This window comes from Ornithorhynchus anatinus, chromosome X1, assembly GCF_004115215.2.
Source record: "Ornithorhynchus anatinus isolate Pmale09 chromosome X1, mOrnAna1.pri.v4, whole genome shotgun sequence".
Lineage (NCBI taxonomy): Eukaryota > Metazoa > Chordata > Mammalia > Monotremata > Ornithorhynchidae > Ornithorhynchus > Ornithorhynchus anatinus.
In genome coordinates, this window is record NC_041749.1 from 55,210,739 (window position 1) to 55,236,879 (window position 26,141).

Here is a 26,141-nt window from a genome sequence, read left to right on the forward strand (position 1 = left end):
ACTGAGCTAATCCTACAGGAAGTCCTCTTCCTGCCCCCCGGTCTCCCCTCCCTCGGGGAAGCAAAGCTCCCTAGGGTTCAGACCGGCCCAGAGCTGCACTTGGACAGTGCTCGACCGAGCAGCAATTCTTTTCATCTGCACTAAACAACACACTTCGTTCAAGGTCTGGTGCCCAGATATTCCAGTGACCCCACTGTTCAAGGTGTCATGTCTGACTTTCTCTGAACTGATGAACTATGATAGAGATGGTAATCACAGGGCATTAACCCTGCCTCTGTTTCCTCTAAGCCAAATGTCTCCCATCTGGCTTTCGCCTTCTGCAGTGTACTGAGCCCAGGTTCCCCGTGGTTTCCCATGAGAAGCTCTTGAGCCTTGGTTTCTCCAACACAGTCAGATCTAGCTTCTCCCCCTTCCCACTCAGTGTCCTTTGCTGGGTCTTCACCCCCCCACCCTCCGTCCTTTAATTGCGTGTGACCCACATGGTTCATTTCTCTAGCTTCAGGCTTTCTGGGAGCTTATCAGTTCACCCCCTCTATGGAAATGAACCTCAATCGACCTCTTTTACCTCCTCTGGCCTCGGGGATATCTTTACCAGGAAACTTTTCTTTTTTTATGACATCAGTTAGGTGCTTAGTATGTGCCAGGCCTTGTACTAAGCGCTGGAGTGGAGACAAGCTAATCGGTTGGTCACAGTCTCTGTCCCATGTGGGGCTCACAGCCTTAATCCCCATTTTCCAGAGGAGGTCACTGAGGCACAGAGAAGTGAGGTAACATGCTTAAGGTCACACAGCCAACAAGGGACGGAGCTGGGATTGGAACACAGGAGCTTCTCGTCGTCCTAAACCTTCTCCTCTTCTCCATTTACCATTCCCGTTGACAACAATCCCACCATCCTCCTTGTCTACAAGCTTGGACCTTTGGGGGTCATCTTTGACTCCTCTCTGTCATTTTCTGCCCATATTCAGTTTGAGTCTGAGTCCTGCCGGTTCCTCCTCTACAGTTATTTCCTGGTTAATAACAATAATAATAATAATTATGGTATTTAAGTGCTTACTATGTGCCAAGTAGTGTTCCAAGTGCTAGGCACTGTTCTAAGCGCTGGTTTTACTTCGTCTGCTCTACCCTATCACCCCCTCACCCTCCCAGTTCAAAACCTCATGCCTTCCCGGCTGGACTACTGTAAGTGTCCTTTCCGGTTTCTCTGGCTGGAACCTACCACGGCTTAATGCAGTGCAGTCAATATAATAATCTCACCCTTCTCAAGTCTACCCGACACCTAACTGCACATCTGATCTTTTCCAATCGCTGATTGGAAGTCATCACCTCTCTGCTTTGAAACCTCCAAAGAATTCCCATTTCCTCCTGCACCAAATGCTCCTAATCACTTAGCTTCAAGGTCCTTCATCAGCTCTCTCAATCAATCAGTAGTATTTACTGAGCGCTTACTGGGTGCAGAGCACTGTACAAAGCACTAGGGAGAGTCCTCTAGAACAGAGTTGGAGAGGTGTTTCCTGCTCACAACGAGTTAACAGTCTAGAGGACGAGCTTACAATCAGTCACCTTCTCTTCCTGTTTCATTCATTCATTGATTCAATCGTATTTATTGAGCTTTTACTGTGTGCAGAGCATTGTACTATGCGCTTGGAGAGTACTATTCAGCAACAAAAATAGAAACAATCCCTACCCAACAACGGGTTCACAGTCTAGAAGGGAAGAGACAGACAACAAAGCAGAACAAGCAGACAGGCATCAACAGCGTCAATATAAACAAATAGAATTATAGATATATACACATCATTGATAAAATAAATAGAATAATAAAGTAATACGTACATATATACACAAGTGCCATGGGGCAGGGAAAGGAGTATAGCAAAGGGAGGGAGTAGGGGCGATGGGGAGGGGAGAAGGAGCAGAGGGAAAGGGATGCTCAGTCTGGGAAGGCCTCCTGGAAGAGGTGAGCTCTCAGTAAGGCTGTGAAGAGAGGGGAGTGTGCTAGTTTGGTGGATGTGAGGAAGGAGGGCATTCCAGGCCAGAGGTAGGACGTGGGCCAGGGGTTGACTCCTGGTGGGACAGGCGATAATGAGGCACAGTGAGGAGGTTAGCGGGCCTCACCCACCTCACACTTTCACTTTTCTCAAGCAACTGTATCCGCCCGATTAAGTTATACCCCAGCGCTTAGTACTGTCCTTGGCCCAGAGTCAATGCTTCACAAATGTCACCATTATTACTATTATCATTATTCTGATTATTTTGGAGTCCCGATTCTCCCATCTTCACCCCATCAGTCAGTCAAAGATACTTAATAAGCGCCTGCTTGGGAGAGCACTGCATAATTAGCAGACACAATCCCTACCATCAGGGAGTTTACAGTTTATCAATCAATCGGCGGTACTTATTGAGTGCTTACTATGTGCGGAACACTGTACTAAGTGCTTGGAAGAGCACAATACACAGAATTAAGAAGTATTGTGGCCTAATGGCTAGAGAACAGGCTTGAGAGTCAGAAGGACCTAGGTTCTAATCCCGGCTCCTCCAATGTCTGCTATATGACCTTGGCAAGTCACTTCATGTCTCTGTGCCTCAGTTACCTCAACTATAAAATGGGGAGTAAGACTGCGAGCCCCAGTGGGAAAAGGACTGTGTCCAATCTCGTTAGTTTATATCTACTCCAGTGCTTAGACAGTGCCTGGTACATAGTAAGCACTTAACAAATACCCTAAAAACAATCAGCAAACTCCCTGCCCATAACAAACTTAGAGTGTAGAGAGGGAGGCAGACATCAATATAAATAGCATATAATTTAAAATCTAGCAAGGATCTCTCTGCATGGAAGGCACCCTCTCCTTAAATCTTCAGAGAGTTCCGTTAGGGTAGCAAAACGTTCGATCACTGCCCTCCCAGAACTTACAGTCTGCAGTGGAGACAGGAAGACAGGCAGACACAATTTACAGCTAGCGGAAGTAGGAGGAAGAGCAAGGCTACAAGCAAGGATTTAAGAAGTTGAGTACAAATGCATCAGGATGAATAATTGAATAAACAAATTGAAAATACAAATATACAAATAAAGATCTACAATGTACATAAGGGCTGTGGCTAGGAATGAAATACATAAGTTCTTTGGGCGGTGTGGGGCTGACATGATCAGGGTGTGGTTAATTAACCGGGGATGGCCTCCCGGAGGTGGCAGGCTTTTAGGAGGGCTTTGAAGGTGGGGAGGGCGGTGGTGTGACATACTGTGAAGGGGCATGGAAGGAAGGGGACTTCTGGAGTACAGGGACTTCCGATTGAGGGTTTGGAGGCTGAATGAGGTGCAGTTAGGAGGCGAGTTTGGGGGGCGGGAGGAGCAGGAGCAGGAGCGGCTGCTGAAGGGAGAGCTGATCTGGGTTTTGGGGGAGCTCCAGGAGGGCTCTGAAGCCAAAGGAGAGGAGGGACGGCTTGGTGTGGGTGGCCACTGGACAGAGGTGGGGTGCCCAGGGCGGCTTCGGGAAGAGCTGAACAGCAACGGACAGTGTAAAGAGGGAGGGGGAGTGTAAACAGGGAAGGCCAGGAAAGACCTGCCATCAACTCCAGTGATACAGCCGAGAGCTTGGCCCGAGTGTAAAGGCAGATCCGGGATGCTGTTGAAGGCGATGGTGAGGATGATGAGGGGGGAAGGTGAGGAGACAGTAAGCCTACCCCCACTAAAGGAACTGAACTCGAGCAGGCACTGAGCACGATCCTCAACTACTCGCTGTGTTCCCCAGTGGGGCCGTGGGAGCTGAGGAAGCCCCGGGGCTCCATTCCAGGGACCGGACTGGCTTTGCCATTGTACCTTATCCATGTGAAAGATCAAGTCCAATTCGCAGACGTTTTCAAAGCACTTGTCCAAGGTCTCCACGAAGACCTGGAAGAAGGAGAGAGCCACATTCAGATTCGAGCTGGGAAGGAGGGAAAGGAGAGGTGGGTGGGTGGAGCAGCCGAGAATGTTGAGGGGAAGCCTGGGGGTGAGTGAGCATGTGTAGCTGATGACCTGCTTCCACCCCCTCTGAGATGTTCCTAGAAATCCCTGGCATGCCCTCGGGCTTTAAGGCCTTGCCCTCCGAGTGCACGGACAACAGTCAAATCTTTGAGACAGGTTTCAGAGGCACTGTCTCGGGACGCCACTAACGGATGCTGATGCAGTTCTCCTCTTCCCAAATAATTGGTGGCAAAAGCCAGCTGGTACGGTCCAATTTGCGGGAGTAGTACAACGATAAGTGTTCTGGAATCAATTATATGGAGCCGGAAGCTTTTCTGCTGAGATTTTTCATGTTTGGCTCGGGACTCCCTCCGTCATGACTCTGGCAGCTAGGTTCTGCAGCTCAAACGCTCCTCCAGACCTCCCACTGGTCTGGTGGTTTGGGAGGAGAATGCAAAAGCTCTCAAGCAGGTGGGGATTCAGGGGTCCCCCCCCCCCCCCAATCAAGAGAAATGTCGTGGGATCATAGGAAGTCTGCGTTTTTCTGGTAAATGGGGCCCATGAAATCATCCCAAACCAGGAAGAATAAAAACATGTGCTCACCACTGGCTAAAACTCAAACTTTTTTTTTTTAAGGTATTTGTTAAGCACAATGTAACAGGCACTATATTAAAGCACTGGGGTAGATACAAGACAATGACCCTGGATAAAGTCCCTGTCCCATATGAGGCTCCCAGTCTTAATCTCGTTTACAGATGAAGTAACTGAGGCGCAAAGAAGTTAAGTGACTCGCCCAGGGTCACTTCTGACTCCTGGGCCCATGCTCTAGCCACTACGCCATGATGCTTCTCTTGCATTTCTGAGCTTTTTCCTTTTTTTCCCCCTCACAGTACAATTTATTTTCAGCTTCACTCCATCTTAAAATTGTCATTTTTCCTTTTCTTGGAAATAGATCAATGGCATGGCAGGCATGGGGCGGGTCACTGACTGACTGCCAATCTTGGGAAAGCAGCAGCTGACTGCTGGCCCAGGTGCCTGACTCAGAGCCCCCCCAGGTGGCCATCGGAGATAGATATTGGCATAAAAATACCAACGGGATTTTTAAAAAATAAAATGACATTTGTTAAGCGCTTACTCCGTGCTAGGCACTGTACTGAGTGCTGGACAGATACAAGGCAATCAGGTTGGGCACAGTCCCTGGCCCACAAGGGACACACGGTCTTTATCTCCATTTTACAGACAAGGTAACTAAGACACTGAGAAGTAAAGTGAGTTGCCCAACGTCACACAGCAGACAAGTGGAGGAGCCAGGACGAGAACCGAGGTCCCTCTGATGCCCAGGTCCGTTAGGTAGTGCTGCTTCTCAGACAACTCTCAGCCCAATGGACCAGCTATAAACCACTGAGAATTATTAGCTTTATTAAAAGCACATCTCCTCCACGAGGCCTTCTCCAAATAAGCCCTCATTTCTCATTTCCCACTCCCTTCTGCGTCGCCCTTGCACTTAGATTTGATCCCCTTATCACCCCACCCTCAGCCCCACAGTACTTATATATAAATCCGTGACACATTTACTTATATTAATAATTACAATTTCTAAACATAATCATCCCCTGTAGATTGAAATACCCTTGTGGGAAGGGATAGTGTTTACCAACTCTTGTTATATTGTACTCTCCCAAGCGCTTGTAAGCGCTCAGTAATCGCTCAAAAAAATATGACTGACTGATTAGGATATTGCCCCTTGCGCCCTTTAGATTTAACCTGAATTAGTCACACCATTAGCTTCGCCCCAGTTTTTCAGGCAGGAAAGGCAGTATACCTAGCCCAGGCTTCTCCCTATTGCTGACTGTGGGCAGGGAATGTGTCTCTTATATCGTTATACTGTACTTTCCCAAGCGCTTAGTATAGTTCTCTGCACACAGTAAGTGCTCAATAAATACGACTGACTGACTTGGGATGGAATCCTTGGGGATGCTGCAGAGGCCAAGAGTGGGCTGGGGTCCTTCCAGTATAAACAGACCATTTTTGAGCACAGGCCAGGCTTCCCTGGCTGCAAATGAGGGCTGGGGGTTTCCACAGCGTGAGCTGGGTGCAGTCCTGGCAGTTCCCAAGCCCGGGGCCCCGGCCCCTTGGGGCAAAAACAATGACTGGGTGTGAGCAGGGAGCAGAACCCTGGAGTCCCAGCAACATCGTGGCTACTTAGACTGGACATTCCGCGCGGTCCCATGGGGGTGGAATCGATGGGCTGGGAGTGAGGTAAAGCCAGGGGATGCGTCCAGAAGCGGGGGGATGGTGGAGGAGGAGGTCACCCTCTTCTTTTTGATCCTTGTACTTCTCCCTTCCCCTTCTTCTTTCTCCTCTGCCTCCCCTTTTCCCCCGTAGTCCCCGGATGCCGGGCCCACTCAGAGCTCCACTCCTGGCTTCAAGTAAAGCTTGGAGCTCTCCCTCACTGGCTTCTCCTCGCTCCCATTCTTCACTCCTCCCAAGTGCTCCTAACTGCACCTTGTTCTTCCCCTCTTCAAAGTCCTACTGAGAGCTCACCTCCTACAGGAGGCCTTCCCAGACTAAGCCCTCCCTTTCCCTCTGCTCCTCTTCCCCTCCCCATTCCCCCTACTCCCTCCCTCTGCTTTACCCCCTTCCCCTCCCCACAGCACTTGTGTATATTTGTATATATTATTTATTACTTTATTTTATTAATGATGTATATATATCTATGATTCTATTTATCTATTTTGATGGTATTGATGCCTGACTACTTGTTTTGTTTTGCTGTCTGTCTCCCCCTTTCAGACTGTGAGCCCCTTGTTGGGCAGGGATTGTCTCTATCTGTTACCAAATTGTACATTCCAAGCGCTTAGTACAGTGCTCTGCACACAGTAAGTGATCAATACAATTGAATGAACGAATGAATGACTCTTCTGCCTCCAACTCCTCAATCACATCGCTTCTGGACCTTGGAATGGCGCCTGACTCCTGGCCCACACTTTCCCCCCAACACATGGGCACATATACACACACACACCAAGAAACAAGGCTGAGGGAAGCTTGTGCTCCCCGACACACATGTACATATACACACATCTCACATATAACAAGAAACAAAGCTGAGGGAAGCTCGTGCTCCCTCGAAACACGCGCACAAGTGTCTCACAGATACACTAAGAAACAAAGCTGAAGGAAGCTTGTGTTTCCCAGGACAACAAGGCCGCTTCCTTCTACTCTCAGCCTACCCACTCTGCTATGTTGTTAAAGTGGACTCTTCCAAGCGCTTCCCCTCTCCCCCCACCCCATGGCCCTTATGTATATATCTATAATTCTGTTCATTTAAATTGATGCCTGTTTGCTTGTTTTGATGTCTGTCTCCCCACTTCTAGACTGTAAACCCGGTGTGGGCAAGGATTGTCTCTCTTTATTGCTGAATTGTACTTTCCAAGTGCTTAGTACAGTGCTCTACACAGAGTAAGCGCTCAATAAATACGAATGAATGAATGAATGAATGAATGAATGAATAGCAGCGTGGCTCAGTGAAAAGAGCACGGGCTTGGGAGTCAGAGGTCATTGGTTCGAATCCCGGCTCGGCCACTTTTCATTCAATAGTATTTATTGAGCGCTTACTATGTGCAGAGCACTGTACTAAGCGCTTGGAATGAACAAGTCGGCAACAGATAGAGACAGTCCCTGCCATTTGATGGGCTTACAGTCTAATCGGGGGAGACGGACAGACAAGAACAATGACAATAAATAGAGTCGAGGGGAAGAACATCTCATAAAAACAATGGCAACTAAATAGAATCAAGGCGATGTACATTTCATTAACAAAATAAATAGGGTAATGAAAATATATACAGTTGAGCGGACGAGGACAGTGCTGAGGGGATGGGAAGGGAGAGGGGGAGGAGCAGAGGGAAATGGGGGGAAAAGAGGGTTAAGCTGCGGAGAGGTGAAGGGGGGGGTGGTAGAGGGAGTAGAGGGAGAAGAGGAGCTCAGTCTGGGAAGGCCTCTTGGAGGAGGTGAGTTTTAAGTAGGGTTTTGAAGAGGGGAAGAGAATCAGTTTGGCGGAGGTGAGGAGGGAGGGCGTTCCAGGACCGCGGGAGGGCGTGGCCCGGGGGTCGACGGCAGGATAGGCGAGACCTAAGGACGGTGAGGAGGTGGGCGGCAGAGGAGCGGAGCGTGCAGGGTGGGCGGTAGAAAAAGAGAAGGGAGGAGAGGTAGGAAGGGGCAAGGTGATGCCTAGAAGCCTAGAGTGAGGAGTTTTTGTTTGGAGCGGAGGTTGATAGGCAACCACTGGAGTTGTTTAAGAAGGGGAGTGACATGCCCAGATCGTTTCTTGTCAGATCGTTTCTTGGCCACTTGTCAGCTGTGTGACTGTGGGCAAGTCACTTAACTTCTCTGTGCCTGTTACCTCATCTGTAAAATAGGGATTAACTGTGAGCCTCACGTGGGACAACCTGATTACCCTGTATCCACCCCAGCGCTTAGAACAGTGCTCTGTACATAGTAAGCGCTTACCAAATACCAACATTATTATTACCACGTCCCACACACAGTAGGCACTCAATAAATACTACTGATTGATTGCTGTGCCCCACATGAAGCCCTGAAGTCCAAGGAGGGGAAGGCGGCAATAAGCACCTCCTACCGGCGCCTGCTCCGGCTGCCCCACTTTTGCCAGCCTGGTCTCATCTGGGGCACCGGCATGACGCTCCATGGACACGGGGTCCCTGGAGGAAAACCCCTGGGAGGCCTCAGGGAGCCAGTGGGACGACCTAACACTGGGCGTACCTGAATCAGGTCCAAGATGCCCAGCTCACTCTCCGAGGAATCCACACAGAACACGAAGTATAGCGTGGCATAGTGACGGTAGATCAGCTTGTAGTCAGAGCCGCCAATCAAACTGTAGGAAAACACAGACAGGGAGGGCCTGGGTCACTCTCTAAATATATACATGTAAGACCTGCGGTGGGCAGAGACCCTGGCTGCTAACTCTTTTTTTATAATGGTATTTATTGATCGCTTACTATGTGCCAGGCACTGTACTAAGTGCTGGGGTAGATGAGAGCTAATCAGATTGGACAAATTCCATGTCCCATGTAGGACTCACAGTCTTAATATCCCTTTTACAGATGTGGGAACTGAGGCACAGAGAAATGACCTGCCCAAGGCCACACAGCAGGCAAGCCTGGAGCCGGGGTTACACTCCCATTGTACTCTTGCAATGTACTCTCCCAAGTGAATAGTACATTGCTCTGCACAAAGCCCTCAATAAATACCACTGATTGACTGATATAATAACCCAACTACCTCTCTCAAGGTGTGTAAAAACACACACACACATATTTTTCCTTCATTCCTCAAAGGAGACATCAACACTGCTGAAATTTATCCACTGGCAAATGCAAGTTTGGGTGACTAGACCTCCGGGTGGAGGCAATGGGGAGGAGGAAAAGGGGCAGAGGGTAGGTACTCATGCTGCCATTTGCTCATCAATCAATCAATCAATCAATCAATCGGTCAGTCAGCCAGCCAGCCAAGAGTATTTCCAGAAACACACAGAGAATTCTGGCCAGAAGTGACAGGGTGGGCTGAGCCCCACGGCCTCAGCCTGGCCCGTCTCTGTCACCGTGTCCGAGGCCCTCGTTCCCACTGGTCTTCAGCTGGTGACGGGTGGACCAGCTCCGCCCACCATCCCGGGGTGGGAGGACCCGTGGCACCTCCTGGCCCTTCCCGCCCACAGACCCGCTACCCTGGGGATGGCCAGGTGCAGGGGCCGGAAGCTGGAGGCGACCAACCAGCAGGATGGAGAGCTAAGGGGTGGTGGGAATGGGTCCCCATTTCCGCCGCCCATCCTGCAGGCAGCGGGGACCAGAGGTGCACGCCCGGGGGTCCAGAGAAGAACGGGAGCTGCCTCAGCCTTCACCTTCCGCCCTCCAGGAAGTTGCAGATGTTGTCATCTCGCTTGAGGACCAGGTGGAAAGTCTCCCGGACGATCTGCTGCTGGATCTCCTCTGGCTGCGGGCAAGAAGAGAAGCGGGTGGGTCACGGGCCACTCGGGCATGGGGGTGGCAGAGCCCTGGGCTCCGAGAGCAACGAGGAGGGCAACCTGACCCCTGCCACCTCCTCAGCAGAGAGGCCCTCACACCTGGGCTCTCCCCTCCCTTAAATCGTTTTCCCCAGCAGAGGCCTAGCCTCTGCCGCAGAAGCAGCATGGCCTAGTGGATACAGCACAAGCCTGGGAGTTAGAAGGATCCAGGTTCTAATCTGGATCAGCCACTTGTCTGCTGTGGGATCTTGGGCAAGTCAGTTCACTTCTCTGGGCCTCAATGACCTCATCTGTAAAATGGGGATTAAGACTGTGAGTCCCATGTGGGACATGGACTGTCTCCAACCTGGTTACCTTGTATCTACCCCAACACTCAGAATGGTGCTTGACACATAGTAAGCACTTAACAAATACCATCATTATTAGGCAGCAACCAATACCACCTGCTTGGGCTCCCAGTGTTTCCCATTCACCACCCATAGCGCCATGGCCCTGACAAGAACTGCCCTTGCTGGCAGTACGTTTGCCTTCCTGCTTCCACAGCAGCAGAACCTAGCGATGCTATTTATTGAGCGCTTCTGGAGGGCAGAGCACTGTACTAAGCACTTAGGAGAGTATAATATATCAGAGTTGGTAGACACGTTCCCCTGCCAACAAGAAGCTCACAATCTAAAGAGGGAGGTAGACATTAATAAAAATAAATTAGGGATAATAATAATAATGATGGTATTCGTTAAGCACTTACTATGTGCCAAGCACTGTTCTAAGCGCTGGGGTAAATATGAGGTAATCAGGATGTCGCACGTGGGGCTCACAGTCTTCATCCCCATTGTACAAATGAGGTAACTGAGGCACAGAGAAGCTAAGTGATTTGCCCAAGGTCACAGAGCAGACAACTGGCGTAGCCGGGATTAGAACCCACGTCCTCTGACTCGTCCACAAGTGCTCTGGGGCTGAGTGGGGGAAGATATCTGTAGCCTAAAGGATACAGACTCGAAGTGCAATGGATAGGCCACAGGCTTGGGGGTCAGGAGTCCCAGCTCTGCCATTTATCTGCTTTGTGAGCTTGGGCAAGTCACTTCACTTCTCTAGTGGCCTCATCTGTAAAATGGACATGAAAACTGTGATCCCTATGTGGGACAGGGACTGTGTCCAACCCGATTACCTTGTATTTACCCCTGTGCTTAGTACAGTGACTGGCAAATAGTAAATGCTTAACAAATGTCACAATTATTATTTCGATAGGGACTTGCCAGTCTCTTGTCCCTGCTGTTCAAGTCCTCTTCTGGGAGATCTACTTAAACTGGTAGCCCCGGGTGAGACAGGGACTGTGTCCAACCTGATGAACTTATACCTACCCAGCACTAATATCAGTGCTTGACACATAGTAAGCACAAAACAGACACCATAATAACAACAATCTGCCAATCGTATTTACTGGGCCCTTTCTGTTTGCAAAGCAGTGTACTAAGCGCTTGGGAGAATATGATACAACAGAGCTGATAGACATGTTCCTTGCCCACAACAAGCTTAGAGTCAAGAGTCCCCCTTGACTGTTAGACGTTAATAGAAATCAATAAATTACGGCTACGGACGTAAGTAGGGTGGGGTGCTACCTCAACCAGCCTAACAATCCGGTGACAGGAGACAAAATTCTGAACATGGTTTTAAGGCTGCTCTTGTGGTCTCACGTTAGGGATGCAGCGTGGGCTAGTGGACAGAGCCCGGGCCCGGGAGGCAGAAGGACCTGGGTTCTAATTCCAGCTCTGCCACCCGTCCGTTGGGCACATCACTTCACTTCCCAGGGCCTCAGGTCCCTCATCTGTATCAATATGCTACTGATGTCTACTTGTTTTGCTTTGCTTTCTTGTCTGTCTCTTCCCTTCTAGACTATGAGCCCGTTGTTGGGTAGGGATTGTCTCTGGTTGTTGCCGAATTTACTTTCCAAGTGCTTAGTACAGTGCTGTGCACACAGTAAGCACTCAATAAATATGCCTGAATGAATGAATCTGTAATATGGGGATTAAGACAGTGAGCCCCATGTGGGACAGGGACTGTGACCAACCTGATTAGCTTCTGTCTATCCCAGCGTTTAGTACAGTGCCTGCCATGTAGTAGGATCTTGAATACCACTTAGGGAAAAAAAAAAGATGGTGCTACCTGCTATTGATTGGGACAGGTCACCCTAAGGAATGAATGACTTTTCCATTGAAAACGTAAGAAATTGCACCAGGGCATTTTTCATTCATTCATCAATTGTTTAATCATATTTACTGAGCACTTACTGTGTGTAGAGCACTGTAATAAGTGCTTGGAAAGTACAATTCGGCAACAGATAGAGACAATCCCTACCCAACAATGGGCTCAGTCTAGAGGGGGGAGAGAGACAACAAAACAAATCAAATAGACAGGCATCAATACCATCAAAATAGATAAATAGAATCAAAGATATATACACATCATTAATAAAACAGAGTAATAAATATGTATAAATATACACAAGTGCTGTGGGGAGGGGAAGGGGGTAGGGCAGAGGGAGGGAGTAGGGGGAATGGGGAGGGGAGGAAGGGCAGAGGGAAAGGGAGGGCTCAGTCTGGGAAGGCCTCCTGGAGGAGGTGAGTTCTCAGTAGGGCTTTGAAGGCGGGGAAGAGAGTTCATTTGGCAGATGTGAGGAGGGAGGGCATTCCAGGCCAGAGGTAGGACGGTGGGCCGGGGTCGACATCGGGACAGGTGAGAACGAGGCCAGGTGAGGAGGTTAGTGGCCGCAGAGGAGCAGAGTGTGCAGGCTGGGCTGTAGAAGGAGAGAAGGGAGGGGAAGTAGGAGGGGGCAAAGTGATGGAGAGTTTTGAAGCCAAGAGTGAGGAGTTTTTGCCTGATACGGAGGCAACCACTGAAGATTTTTGAGGAGGAGGGTGACAAGCCCAGAACTTTTCTGCAGAAAGATAATCCGGGCAGTGGAGTGAAGTGGGGAGAGACAGGAGAATGGGAGATCACAAAGGAGGCTGATGCAATAATCCAGTCGGGATATTAGGAGAGATTGTACCAGCAAGGTAGCAGTTTGGATGGAGAGGTAAGGGTGGATCTTGGAGATGTTGGGTAGGTGTTGGTTTCAAACCGCCATCACGGACTCTGGGAGACATCCCAAGCCAAAGTCACCCTCATCTCCCTCTCATCTCATCTCCCAACTACCTACCTAACACAGTGGAGCCCATAGGAGGAGGAAGAAGCTGGGTTACCCTCAAAGGAGAGGTTCCCCAGTGTGGAGCTGGTGGTAGACCCAGCTTAATGCAGAGGCCCAGGGAAAGACTAGCCCCCTCTTTCCCCTACGGTGCTCCTGTAAACTCCCAAGGTATAAAATAGGAGCCCATTCGAAAAGAGAAGCAGCATAGCCTAGTGGCTAGAGCACGGACCTGGGAGTCAGAAAGACCTGACATGTCTGCCACTTGCCTGCCATATGACCCTGGCCAAGCTCACTGTGGGCAAGGAATGTGACTGTTTACTGTTATATTGTACTCTCCCATGCACTTAGTAAAGTGCTTTGCACACAGTACGTGCTCAATAAACACGACTGAATGAATGAATGAAAGTTACTTTGCTCCTTTGGGCCTCAGTTCCCTCATCTAATAATAATAATAATGTTGGTATTTGTTAAGCGCTTACTATGTGCCGAGCACTGTTCTAAGCGCTGGGGTAGACACAGGGGAATCAGGTTGTCCCACGTGGGGTTCACAGTCTTAATCCCCATTTTACAGATGAGGGAACTGAGGCACCGAGAAGTGAAGTGACTTGCCCAAAGTCACACAGCTGACAAGTGGCCAAGCTGGGTTCCGCTCAACTGTATATATTTTCGTTACCCTATTTATTTTGTTAATGAATTGTACATCGCCTTGATTCTATTTAGTTGCCATTGTTTTTACGAGATGTTCTTCCCCTTGACGCTGTTTAGTGCCATTGTTCTTGTCTGTCCGTCTCCCCCGATTAGACTGTAAGCCCGTCAAACGGCAGGGACTGTCTCTATCTGTTGCCGACTTGTTCATCCCAAGCGCTTAGTACAGTGCTCTGCACATAGTAAGCGCTCAATAAATACTATTGAATGAATGATTTGAACCCATGACCTCTGACTCCAAAGCCCGTGCTCTTTCCACTGAGCCACGCTGCTTCTCTAAAATGCTTCTCTAATCTGTAAAATGGGGATTAAGATTGTGAGCCCCAGGTAAGCAGGGACTGTGTCCAACTCGATTATCTTGTATCTACCCCATTTCAGTGCCTGGCACACAGTAAGCACTTAAATACTATTTATTTATTCATATTAACTCATTCAACAGTATTTATTGAGCATTTACTATGTGCAGAGCACTGTACTAAGCGCTTGGAATGTACAAGTTGGCAACAGATAGAGACAGTCCATGCCCATTGACGGGCTTACAATCTAATTGGGGGAGACAGATGGACAAAAACAATAGCAGTAAATAGAATCAAGATGTCTGTCTCCTCCTCTAGACTGTAAGCTCATTGTGGGCAGAGGATGTGCCTACCAACTCTGTTATACTGTACTTTTCCAAGTGCCTAGTATAGTGCTCTGCACATAGTAAGCACTCAGTAAATACGACTATTTAACTGAAATACTACAATCATCATTAGTAGTAGTAGTATTTATTAAGGGCCTCCTGGGTCCAGGGAAAAGAGAGTTGCTCTGAGGACGAGGCGGCTTTGGTTCTAGTCTCAGAACTACCTGCCGGGGGGTTGGGCACTGACGGTCACAGGTTTCTGACTAAAAGGATCCACCGCGGTGTTCCGGGAGATGGACAGGCCCAGCTGGAACCCCCCAAAAAATCACTCTTGTGGACTGCAGAGCCCACGACTGTCCCCAGGGCGGCCGTCTGGAGGGTCGTAATGCTTAGGGCAGAGCATCAGCGCTCTGTTTTGCTCACCCTGTCAGAAAACCTGCCTGGCTGTGCATGTCGCCACGGGCTGCTCCCCTGCCCCGGGGTGGAGAACACAACTGGCAAAGAAGTGAACGTGTGAGGGGCACTGGGCAAGCCACTAGACCCCAAAACAGCTCCCCTGGGCTCCGGGGTCTCAATATCGAAGCCGTCATCACTGGGAATACGTGCACTTAGTGTCTCAGACCAGAAACAGTATGGCCTAACGGATAGAGCACGGGCCTGGGAGTCAGAAAGTCATAGGTTCTAATCCCGGCTCCGCCACTTGTCTGCTGTGTGACTTTGGGCAAGTCACTTCACTTCTCCGTGTCTCAGCTACCTCATCTATAAATGCCTGTAGAGCTCCATGCGGGACAGGGACTATGTCCACCCCTATTGCTTGTATTCACCCCAGCACTTAGTAAAATGCCTGGCACACAGTAAGTGCTTAACAAATACCACAATTATTATTACTACTACTATCTGACGGTACATTTGGTTTGGTTTATTTGCTCTGAGCAGCAGGATTCACATTGCCTTCTTTCATCTCCTGACGGTCTGTCGGCAGGATTCCAGCGCGTGGTGCTCCCAACCCGTGCCAACCACAGCTGATATTTACCCATAAATAACCCAAAGACGGTACAACTTGCCAAGTTGCTCTGGCGGGCCCACAAAACCAGGGAAAGATCTTTTTTTCCTCTTTTCTTCTGAATTGGTCCCCCACGCCAAATGAGATTCTACAGGGTTAATTTCAGTATTCAGGGCAGGCGTATCTTTGCCTCATCCCGGGGGCCTCAAGGGTAACATCTTGACAGAAGACTTGGAAAGAGTCACTCATTTCTTTCCCTGCTTATCATCATCATTCATTCAATCAAATGTATTTACTGAGCGCTTACTGTGTGCAGAGCACTGTATTAAGCGCTTGGAAAGTACAATACAGCAATAAAGAGAGAGCCCACAATGGGCTCACAGTCTAGAGCTGGGGAGACACACATCAATACAAGTAAACAGACATCAATATAAATAGAATTATAGATATATACATATATACATAAGTGCTGTGGGGCGGGGAGGGGGAGAAAAGCAAAGGGAGCGAGTCAGGGTGACTTGGAAGGGATTGAGAGCTGAGGAAAAGTGGGGCTTAGGCTGGGAAGGCCTCTTGGAGGAGGTGCACCTTCAGTAGGGTTTTGGAGGGGGGAAGAGTGATTGTTTGGTGGATTTCAGGAGGGAGGGCGTTCCAGGCCAGAGGTAGGACGTGGGCCAGGGGTCGGCGGCAGGACAGGTGAGATCGAGGCACAGTGAGGAGGCTAGCACCAGAGGAATGGAGTGTGCAGGCTGAGATGCAGGAGGAGAGAATGGAGGTGAGGGGCCAGGGGATGGAGAGTTTTAAAGCCAAGAGTGAGGAGTTTTTGTTTTGTGCAAAGATTGATAGGCAACCACTGGAGATTTCTGAGGAGGAGGGTGACATGCCCAGAGCGTTTCTGTAGAAAGATACTGATGCAGTAATCTAGGTGGGATAGGATGATTGTACTTACGTGGTAGCGGGATCATCAGCATCACTTGGTACTTACTGAGTGCTTACTATGTGCAGAGAGCTATACTGAGCACTTGGGAGAGGATAATAAACAACAGTCATCATGTTGGTGGACTGTGGGTTCCCCAGGACCAGTGACCGTGTTCGATTCAACATCCTTTCATCGCTACCCCCCTAGACTGATATATTAATGCCCATCTCCCTCCCTTGACTGTAAGCTGGTTGTGGGCAGGGAATGTGTCTGTAATACTGTTATACTGTACTCTCCAAAGCGCTTAATACAGTGCTCTGCACACAGTATGTGCTCAATAAATACGACTGATTCACTATGGACAGGGAACATATCTGCTCATTCTGTGGTACTGTAATCTCTCAAGCACTTAGTACAGGGCTCTGCACATAGCAAGCACTCAATAAATGACATTGACTGACTGATTGATAGCTATGCTCAAAGTAAGCTGTCAAGAAAGGAGCAGCTCTCTGGGAAAAAGCTCTGTAAAGAACAAGAGATAAGTGGGAAAGTTTGGACTGTGTGTAACCTGACTAGCTTGTATTTACTCCAGCATTTAGTACAGTGCCTGGCACAAAGTAAGCACTTAAATACCATTTTTAAAAATACAATAAAATAAAAACAGCACCAGGCACTGCATACATAGTAATAATGACTATTACTATGGTATTTAAGTGTTTAACTGTGTGTCAAACACTGTACTAAGCATTGGGGTAGATATAAGATAATCAAGTCGGACACAATCCACGTCCCACATTGGGCTCACAGTCTTAATCCCCATTTTACAGACGAAGGTAGTGAGGCACAAAAGTGAAGTGTCTCAGCCAAGGTCACACAATAGACAAGTGCAGATCCAGGATTAGAACCCGGGTCCTTCTGACTCCCAGGCCCATGCTTTATCCACTAAGTCTCACTGCTCTACCTCCTTATCATGCCTCCCTTTTGCCTCTCACCATCGACCTCTTGCTCATGTCCTCCCTTCTACTGGAATTCCCTCCCGCTTCATATATCATGGACCACCACTCTCTCGAGCTAAGAAATCCTTCTGAAATGGCATCTCATTCATCCATTCATTCATTCAATAGTATTTATTGAGCGCTTACTCTGTGCCAAGCACTCTACTAAGCACTTGGAATGTACAATTCGGCAACAAAGACAATCCCTGCCCCATGATGGGCTCACAGTCTAAATAGGGGAGACAGACAGCAAAGCAAAACAGAACAAAACAAAAACAAGACATCATCAAGATAAATAGAATCAAGGCAATGAACACCTCTAACAAAATAAATAGGGTAATAATATATACAAATAATATATACAAATGAGCACAGTGCGGAGGGGAAGGGGGGGAGGAGATGGTGGGGGAAGGGAAGGGGAGAAGGAGCAGAGGGAAAGGGGGAGGCTCAGTCTGGAAAGGCCTCTTGGAGGAGGTGAGCTTTCAGTAGGGCTTTGAAGAGGGGAAGAGAGTTGGTTTGGTGGAGGTGAGGAGGGAGGGCTTTCCAGGACAGCGGGAGGATGTGGGCTGGGGGTCGACAGCGGGATAGGCGAGAACAGTGGACGGTGAGGAGGTGAGCAGTAGAGGAGCAGAGCGTGCGGGGTGGGCAGTAGAAAGAGAGAAGGGAGGTGAGGTTGGAGGGGGCAAGGTGATGGAGAGCTTTGAAGCCAAGAGTGAGGAGTTTCTGTTACGTGCAGAGGTTGATAGGCAACCACTGGTGGTTTTTGAGGAGGGGAGTGACATGCCCAGAGTGTTTCTGTAGGAAGACAATAATAATTATGGTATTTGTTAAGCGCTTACTATGGGCAGAGCACTGTTCTAAGTGCTGGGGTAGATGCAGGGTAATCAGATTGTCTCATGTGGGGCTCACATTTTAAAATCCCCATTTTTACAGATGAGGTAACTGAGGCACAGAGAAGTTAAGTAACTTGCCCAAGGTCACACAACAGACAAGTGGCAAAGCCGGGATTAGAACCCACGACCTCTGACTCTCAAGCCTGTGCTCTTTCCACTAGGCCAAGCTGCTTCTCTAATCCGGGCAGTGGAATGAAGAATAGACTGGAGTTGGGAGAGACAGGAGGAAGGGAGATCCAAGAGGAGGCTGACACAATAATCCAGTCGGGATAATACGAGAGTTTGTACCAGCACGACAGCCGTTTGGATGGAGAGGAAAGGGCAGATCTTGGCGATACTGTAAAGGTGAGACTGGCAGGTGTTGGTGACGGATTGGATGTGTGGGGTGAATGAGAGAGCTGACTCAAGGATGTCACCAAGGTTACGAGCCTGTCAGATGGGAAGGATGGTTGTGCCGTCCACAGTGACAGGGAAGTCAGGGAGAGGACAGGGTATGGGAGGGAAGATAAGGAGCTCAGTCTTAGACATGTTGAGTTTTAGGTGGCGGGCAGACATCCAGGTGGAGACGTCCTGGAGGCAGAAGGAGATACGAGCCTGGAGGGAGGAGGAGAGAACAGGGGAGGAGATGTAGATTTGGGTGACATCTGCACAGAGATGATAGTTGAAGCCGTGGGAGCGAATGAGTTCACCTAGGGAGTGAGTATAGATGGAGAACAGAAGGGGACCAAGAACTGACCCTTGAGGAACCCCTACAGTTAGTGGATGGGAGTGGGAGGAGGAGCTCATGAAGGAGACCGAGAATGAACGGCCAGAAAGATAAGAGGAGAACCAGGAGAGGACAGAGTCCGGGAAGCTAAGGTGAGATATGGTGTGGAGGAGAAGGGGATGATCGACAATGTCAAAGGCAGCTGAGAGGTCGAGGAGGATTAGGATAGAGTAGGAGCCATTGGATTTGGCAAGAAGGAGGTCATTGGTGACCTCTGAGAGGGCAGTTTCGGTGGAGTGGAGGGAATGGAAGCCAGATTGGAGGGGGTCCAGGAGAGAGTAGGAGTTAAGGAATTCAAGGCAGCGAGTGTAGACGACTAGTTCTAGGAGTTTGGAAAGGAAGGGTAGGAGGGAGATAGGTCGATAACTGGAAGGGGAAGTGGGGTCGAGAGAAGGTTTTTTTAGGATGGGGGAGACGTGGGAATGTTTGAAGGCAGAGGGGAAGAAGCCATTGGAGATTGAGTGGTTAAAAATAGAAGTTAAGGAGGGGAGGATGGAAGGGGTGATAGTTTTTATAAGGTGAGTGGGAATGGGGTCCGAAGCACAGGTAGAGGGGGTGGCACGTGGGAGGAGGGAGGAGATCTCGTCTGAGGATACTCTCCGCTGAGGATACTTTCCTCTAGGAAGCCTTCCCTGACTAATCTCTCATCTCTTCCTCCATTTCCCTCCCTACTGCATCACTTAAGCCCTTGAGTCCTCACTCCCTAAGCACTTAGTAACTCAGCCCACAAACCTTAGGTACATATCCTTATACTCTGCTTTCCTACCTGCTATTTCTGTTCTTGTCTGTATCCCCTTGAGGTCTTGGATTGTGTCTACTAATTTGTGTGTGTTCTCCCAAGTGCTTAGCTCAGTGCTCTGCACAGAAAAAGATGCTCAGTAGATACTGAGTGACTGCAATAGTAGGACTAATACAAACATACATATGTAGAGTTGAGATATACATGTATCTAAACAAGTGCCATAAATAATACGGAAACAGCCCGGCCTAATGGGAAGAGCACGGGCCTGGGAGTCAAGGAGGGGGTCCAGGAGAGAGTTGGAGTTAAGGAATTCAAGGCAGCGAGTGTAGACGACTAGTTCTAGGAGTTTGGAAAGGAATGGTAGGAGGGAGATAGGACGATAACTGATAACTGACCCTGACTCCACCGTTTGCCAGCTATGTGACCTTGGGCAAATCACTTAACTTCTCTGTGCCTTAATTTCCTCATCTGTAAAATGGAGATTAAAACTCTGAAGCCTATGTGGGACAGGGACTGTGTGCAACCTGATTATCTTCTAACTACCACAGTACTTAGTATGGTAACTGGGCACATGGTAAGGGCCGAACAAATACCATTAAAAATAAATAATACTAATAATAGGCAACAGAGATTCTGGGATGGGAAGCATGAGACTGGGTGAGGAAGTCAGTTTCCCAAAGAGTAGAGAGGAGGAGGACGGGAAATAGTGCGGGGAGTAGGAGGACTGGGAGGAGTGGGAGGAAAAGGGGAAGGAGGAGAAGGAGAACTGGAAGTGGACAGGGAATTCATTCATTCATTCAATAGTATTTATTGAGCGCTTACTATGTGCAGAGCACTGTACTAAGCGCTTGGAATGTACAAATCGGTAACAGATAGAGACAGTCCCTGCCCTTTGATGGGCTTACAGTCTAATTGGGGGAGACGGACAGACAAGAACAATAGCAATAAATAGAATCAAGAGCAGTAAATAGAATCAAGAGCAATAAATAGAATCAAGAGCAATAAATAGAATCAAGAGTAATAAATAGAATCAAGAATGTGTCTGTTTATTGTTATATTGACTCTATTTATTGCCATCGTTCTTTTCTGCCTGTCTCCCCCGATTAGACCGTAAGCCCGTCAAAGGGCAGGGACTCTATCTGTTGCCGACTTGTACCTTCCAAGCGCTTAGTACAGTTCTCTGCACATAGTAAGCATTCAATAAATACTTTTAAATGAATGAATTAATATTGCCCTCACCCAAGTGCTTAGCACAGTACTCTGGGGCACAGTAAGTGCTCATTAAATCCGATGAAATGAATGAACAAATGGAAAGAGGAGGAGGGTCATGGGGAGTAGTACTCAAGGGATGTGGGTGAGGAGGAGCCAGGAGGAGCACAACCTCCATCTTGGTGTCAGGTGGGTGGAGGAAGAGCGAACAGGTTGAGGGCCAGGCTGAGGCGGGGACTGGGAGTGAGGAGGGGTCATGAGCAGGAGGGCAGGGCCACAGGAAAGACCGGGGGATAGAGCAGCGGGGCGTGGAGCGATGGACGGCCAGACACAGCTGGGAGAAGGGGTGCGCGCAGGAATTGGAGGGGAGGGGGGAGTGGACAAAACCAAGATCAGGAGCTTGGGACTGTGGCAGATTTGTGGTGGTGCAAGAGATGTGCACTGTGACCTGAAATTCCCTCCCCTTTCATATCTGACAAACCACCACTTTCGAAGCCTTATTGAAGGACGTCTCTTCCAAATGGCTTTCTCTGACTCAGCCCTCATTTCCCCTACTCCCTCCCCCTTTTGCATAATCATTGCATTTGGATCAGTACTCTTTGTTCACTCCTCCCTCAGCCCCAGAGCACTTATAATAATAATAACTGTGGTATTTGTTAAGCGCTTACTATGTGCCAGGCACTGTACTAAGCACAGGGGAAGATATAAGATAATGGGATCAGACACAGTCCCTATCCTATATAGAGCTCCAGGTCTCAATCCCCATTTTGCAGATGAGGTAGTTGAGGCACAAAGAATTCATTCACTGATCCATTCAATCGTATTTATTGATTGCTTACTACCTGCACAGTACTGTACTAAGCGCTTGGGAGAGTATAATACAACAATAAACAGTCACATTCCCTGCCCACAATGAGCTTACAGTCTAGAGCCAGGGAGACAGACATTATTAATATAAATTAGATATGTACATAAGTGCCGTGGGGCTGGGAGCCATGAAGATAAAGGGAGCACACCAGGGCAACACAGAAGGGAGTGGGAGATGAGGAAAAGTGGGGTTTAGTCTGGGAAGACCTCCTGGAGGAGTTGTGCCTTTAATATGGCTTTGAAGGGGGGAGAGTAATTGTTGGATTTGAGGAGGGAGGGTGTTCCAGGCCAGAGGCAGGACGTGGGCGAGGGGTCAGTGGCGAGAGAGGTGAGATTGAGACACAGTGACAAGGTTGGCGCCAGAGGAGCGAAGTGTATGGGCTGGGTTGTAGAAGGACAGAAGCAAAGTGAGATAGGAAGGGGCAAGGTGGTGGAGTGCTTTAAAGCCAATGGAGAGGAGTTTCTGTTGGATGCAGAGGTGGATGGGCAACTACTGGAGTTTTTTGAGGAGTCAGGTGATATGTCCTGAACATTTCTGGACAAAAATGATCCGGGCAGCAGACTGGAGAGGGAAGAGACAGGGAGCTGGATGGCAAGGAGGGCTGATGCAGTAATCAGATACACAGGGGGAAGGGGTAGCTTTTGAGAGGAGGCAGGAGATCTCCTCTAGAGATACTGCTGGGAAGGATGGGAGAGTTAAAGAGGGGGCCAGAAGGGGGAGGGACAGAGGAAGGGGTGGGGTGATTTTATGGAGTTCACACGTGATGGTGTCAATTTTCTTAATAAAGTTGGTGGCCAGGTCAATGAAGGCAAGGGATCGGGGAGGCGGCGGGGGGGGGGGGGGGGGGGGGGGGGGGGCCCTGAGGAGGGAGTTAAATATCTGGACAACTGGTGAGGGTGACTTCATGGGTGTCAAAAGGGGTGGAGAAATAGTTTCGCCAGGGAGAGGAGAGGGCAGAGTTAAAGCAGGCAGGGATAAACTTGAGGTGGACAAAGTTGGCCTGATATTGAGATTTCCGCCAGCAGCGCTTTGCAGCTCGAGCACCAGAGCAAAGGAGGCGGACTGTGCATATGATCCAGGGCTGCGGGTCGGTGGTGAAGTGAAACAACTTGCTCGAGGTCATACAGCACATAATTGGTGGAGCTGGGATCAGAACTCAGGCCCTTCTGACTCCCAGCCCCATCCTCTACCCACCAGGCCATGTTACTTATATACATATAAGTAATTTATTTATATTAATACCTGTCTCCCTCTTTATGTAGACCGTAAACTCCTCGTGAGCAGGGAACATGTATTACACTCTCTGAAGTGCTTAGTACAGTGCCCTGTGTTCGGTAAGCACTCAGTAAATACTACTGATTGCTTACTGTGTGAGCCAAAGGAGCATGAGGTCGGGGGGCAGCGAGGGCAGTTTAGGTCAGGATGGGGAGGGGTGGCCCCATGAAGGGGCAGAATAGCAGAGATGGGCAAGGGACTGGCCACCACCACCCTCCTCCTCCACTCCATACACACACACACAAACACATTCACACAGGAGGGCAGGCGCTGGGCGGCACGCACACACACAGTGGACCTCACACATAGAAACAGTCTGGCCTAGTGGATAGAACATAGGCCTGGAAGTCAGAAGGACCTGGGTTCTAATCCGAGCCCTGCCACTTGTCTATTGTGTGACCTTACGTACGTCACAATTTCTCTACACTTCAGCTACCTCTTCTGTAAAATGGGGATTAAGATTGTGAACTCCAGGGTCTGTGTCCAACCTGATAACCTTCTATGTTTCCCAGCCCCTGGAACAGTACCTGGCACATAATAAGCACTTAATAATAATGTTGGTATTTGTTAAGCACTTACTTACTATGTGCCTAGCACTGTTCTAAGCGCTGGGGTAGATACAAGGTAATCAGGTTGTCCCACATAGGGCTCACAGTCTTCATCCCCATTTTACAGATGAGGTAACTGAGGTGCAGAGAAGTTAAGTGGCTTGCCCAAGGTCACATAGCTGACAAGTGGTGGAGTGGGGATTAGAACCCATGACCTCTGACTCCCAAACCCGGGCTCTTTCCACTAAGCTACTCTGCTTACTGCTGCTCAAACAGTACCACACACACAAAAAAATACACTGGGATACACACATACTCAGAGCCACACATATACATGCACACATACACTGGGTCCCCCGCACATATAAGGCGGGAGCACATTGAGAGTCTGAGGTCATGGGTTCCAATCCCGACTCCGCCACTTGTCAGCTGTGTGACGTTGGGCAAGTCACTTAACTTCTCTGTGCCTCCGTGACCTCATCTGTAAAATGGGGATGAAGACCGACAGCCCCCTGTGGGACAACCTTTCATTCATTCATTCAATAGTATTTATTGAGCGCTCACATGTACAGAGCACTGTACTGAGTGCTTGGAATGGACAATTCGGCAACAAATAGAGACCATCCCTGCCCAGTGACGGACTTACAGTCTAATCGGGGGAGACAGATGGACAAAAACAAGACAACATAATCATGATAAACAGAATCAAGGGGATGGACACCTCATTAACAAAATAAATAGGGTAATAAAAATATATGCAAACGAGCACAGTGGTGAGGGGAGGGGAAGGGAGGGGGGAGGAGCAGAGAGAAAGGGGGCTTAGCTAAGGGGATGTGAAGGGGGAAGGGGGGAAGCAGAGGGAGGAGGGGGAGCAGAGAGGGAGCAGAGGGAGCAGAGGGAAAAGGGGAAGCTCAGTCTGGGAAGGCCTCTTGGAGGAGGTGAGGTCTAAGTAGGACTTTGAAGAGGGGAAGCGAGTTAGTTTAGCAGATGTGAGGAGGGAGGGCATTCCAGGACAGAGGTAGGACGAGGGCCAGGGGTAGACGGCGAGACAGGTGAGAACGGGGGACAGTGAGGGGGTGGGCGGCAGAGGAGCGGAGTGGGCAGTGGAAAGAGAGAAGGGAGGAGAGGTAGGAGGGGGCAAGGTGATGGAGAGCCTCGAAGCCTAGAGTGAGAAGTTTTTGTTTTGTGTGGAGGTCGATAGGCAACCACTGGAGGTTTTTAAGAAGGGGAGTGACAGGCCCAGAGCGTTTCTGCAGGAAGATGAGCCGGGCAGCGGAATGACGAATAGACTGGAGCGGGGAGAGACAGGAGGAAGGGAGATCAGAGAGAAGGCTGACACAATAATCCAGTCGGGATATTATGAGAGCCTGTACCAGTAAAATAGCCGTTTGGATGGAGAGGAAAGGGCAGATCTTGGCGCTATTGTAAAGGTGAGACCGGCAGGCGCTGGTGACGGATTGGATGTGCGGGGTGAATGCGAGAGCCTGGTTACCTTGTACCCCGCAGCGCTTAGAACAGTGCATAGGAATCGCCTAACAAATGGCATCATTATAATTATTATACATTCGCACTCATACCCTGCCCCCTCCCCCCCACCCCCATGCACACGGCCGCAGAAGCACATACACGTATACACAGGGTCCCATTGTCACGTTCAGGGCCACACAGACGTGTACACACGTCCAGGCAGTGGGTCCCACATCCATTCATTCATTCAATAGTATTTATTGAGCGCTTCCTATGTGCAGAGCACTGGAGTAAGCGCTTGGAATGGACAATTCGGCAAGAAATAAGGACCAGCCCTGGCCATTGACGGGCTCACGGTCTAAGCAGGGGAGGCAGACAGACACATGCATGTACAGGGCCGCACAGAGACACGACCTGGGCCCCCCACCCCCACCCCACAGGGTCCCACACAGACAGGGCGGCTCAGACAGACAGACAGAGAGGGGCGTGCACTCACGAAGCGCTGGTAGAAGCGGACGAGCCGCGGCTTCCCATGGTTGTTGAAGACCAGGATGGCCTGAATCATCTTCCCTCGTCGCCGCCCTGGGCCGCCGGAGCCGCTGGGGGGCGCTGTCCGCCACTTCCGGTCGGTGTCTCCGCGCCTTCCGTCCCCCCCCCCGACACGGCGCGCCTGCGCGGAACGCAGCCGACGGTCCTTCCGCTAATGTCGTCCCCGACCTCGGCACTAAAGGCCCATCTCTATGAGAACTGGCCAACACAACCCAAAATCTCCATGGCGCTCAGCCCCCCCCAATCCATCTCCATCGGCTCCGCCCCCCACAATATATCAGCCCCCAGTTCCCTAATCCAAAACCTCCACCGGTCCCAGCCCCCCAGTCCAATTTCTCCATGGGGACCAGCCAACACAACCCAAAATCTCCATGGGGCTCAGCCCCCCAACCCAACATCGCCATCGGCCCCGGGCCCCC

General features: G+C 49.6%; 1 protein-coding gene across 1 annotated transcript in view; it reads right to left on the reverse strand.

The window, feature by feature from the left end:
- Positions 1-25,787, reverse strand: part of LOC100088224 (AP-3 complex subunit sigma-2) — a 51,264-nt gene extending 25,477 nt beyond the window's left edge. Inside the window, exons 1-4 of the mRNA XM_029050798.2 lie at positions 25,670-25,787; positions 9,861-9,952; positions 8,726-8,837; positions 3,815-3,886 (exon numbers count right to left, since the gene is read on the reverse strand). Of these exons, the coding sequence (XP_028906631.1) occupies positions 3,815-3,886; positions 8,726-8,837; positions 9,861-9,952; positions 25,670-25,738 (345 nt within the window). The 5' untranslated portion in view covers positions 25,739-25,787. The remainder of the gene's footprint in view (positions 1-3,814; positions 3,887-8,725; positions 8,838-9,860; positions 9,953-25,669) is intronic.
- Between the last annotated feature and the right edge of the window lie 354 nt (positions 25,788-26,141).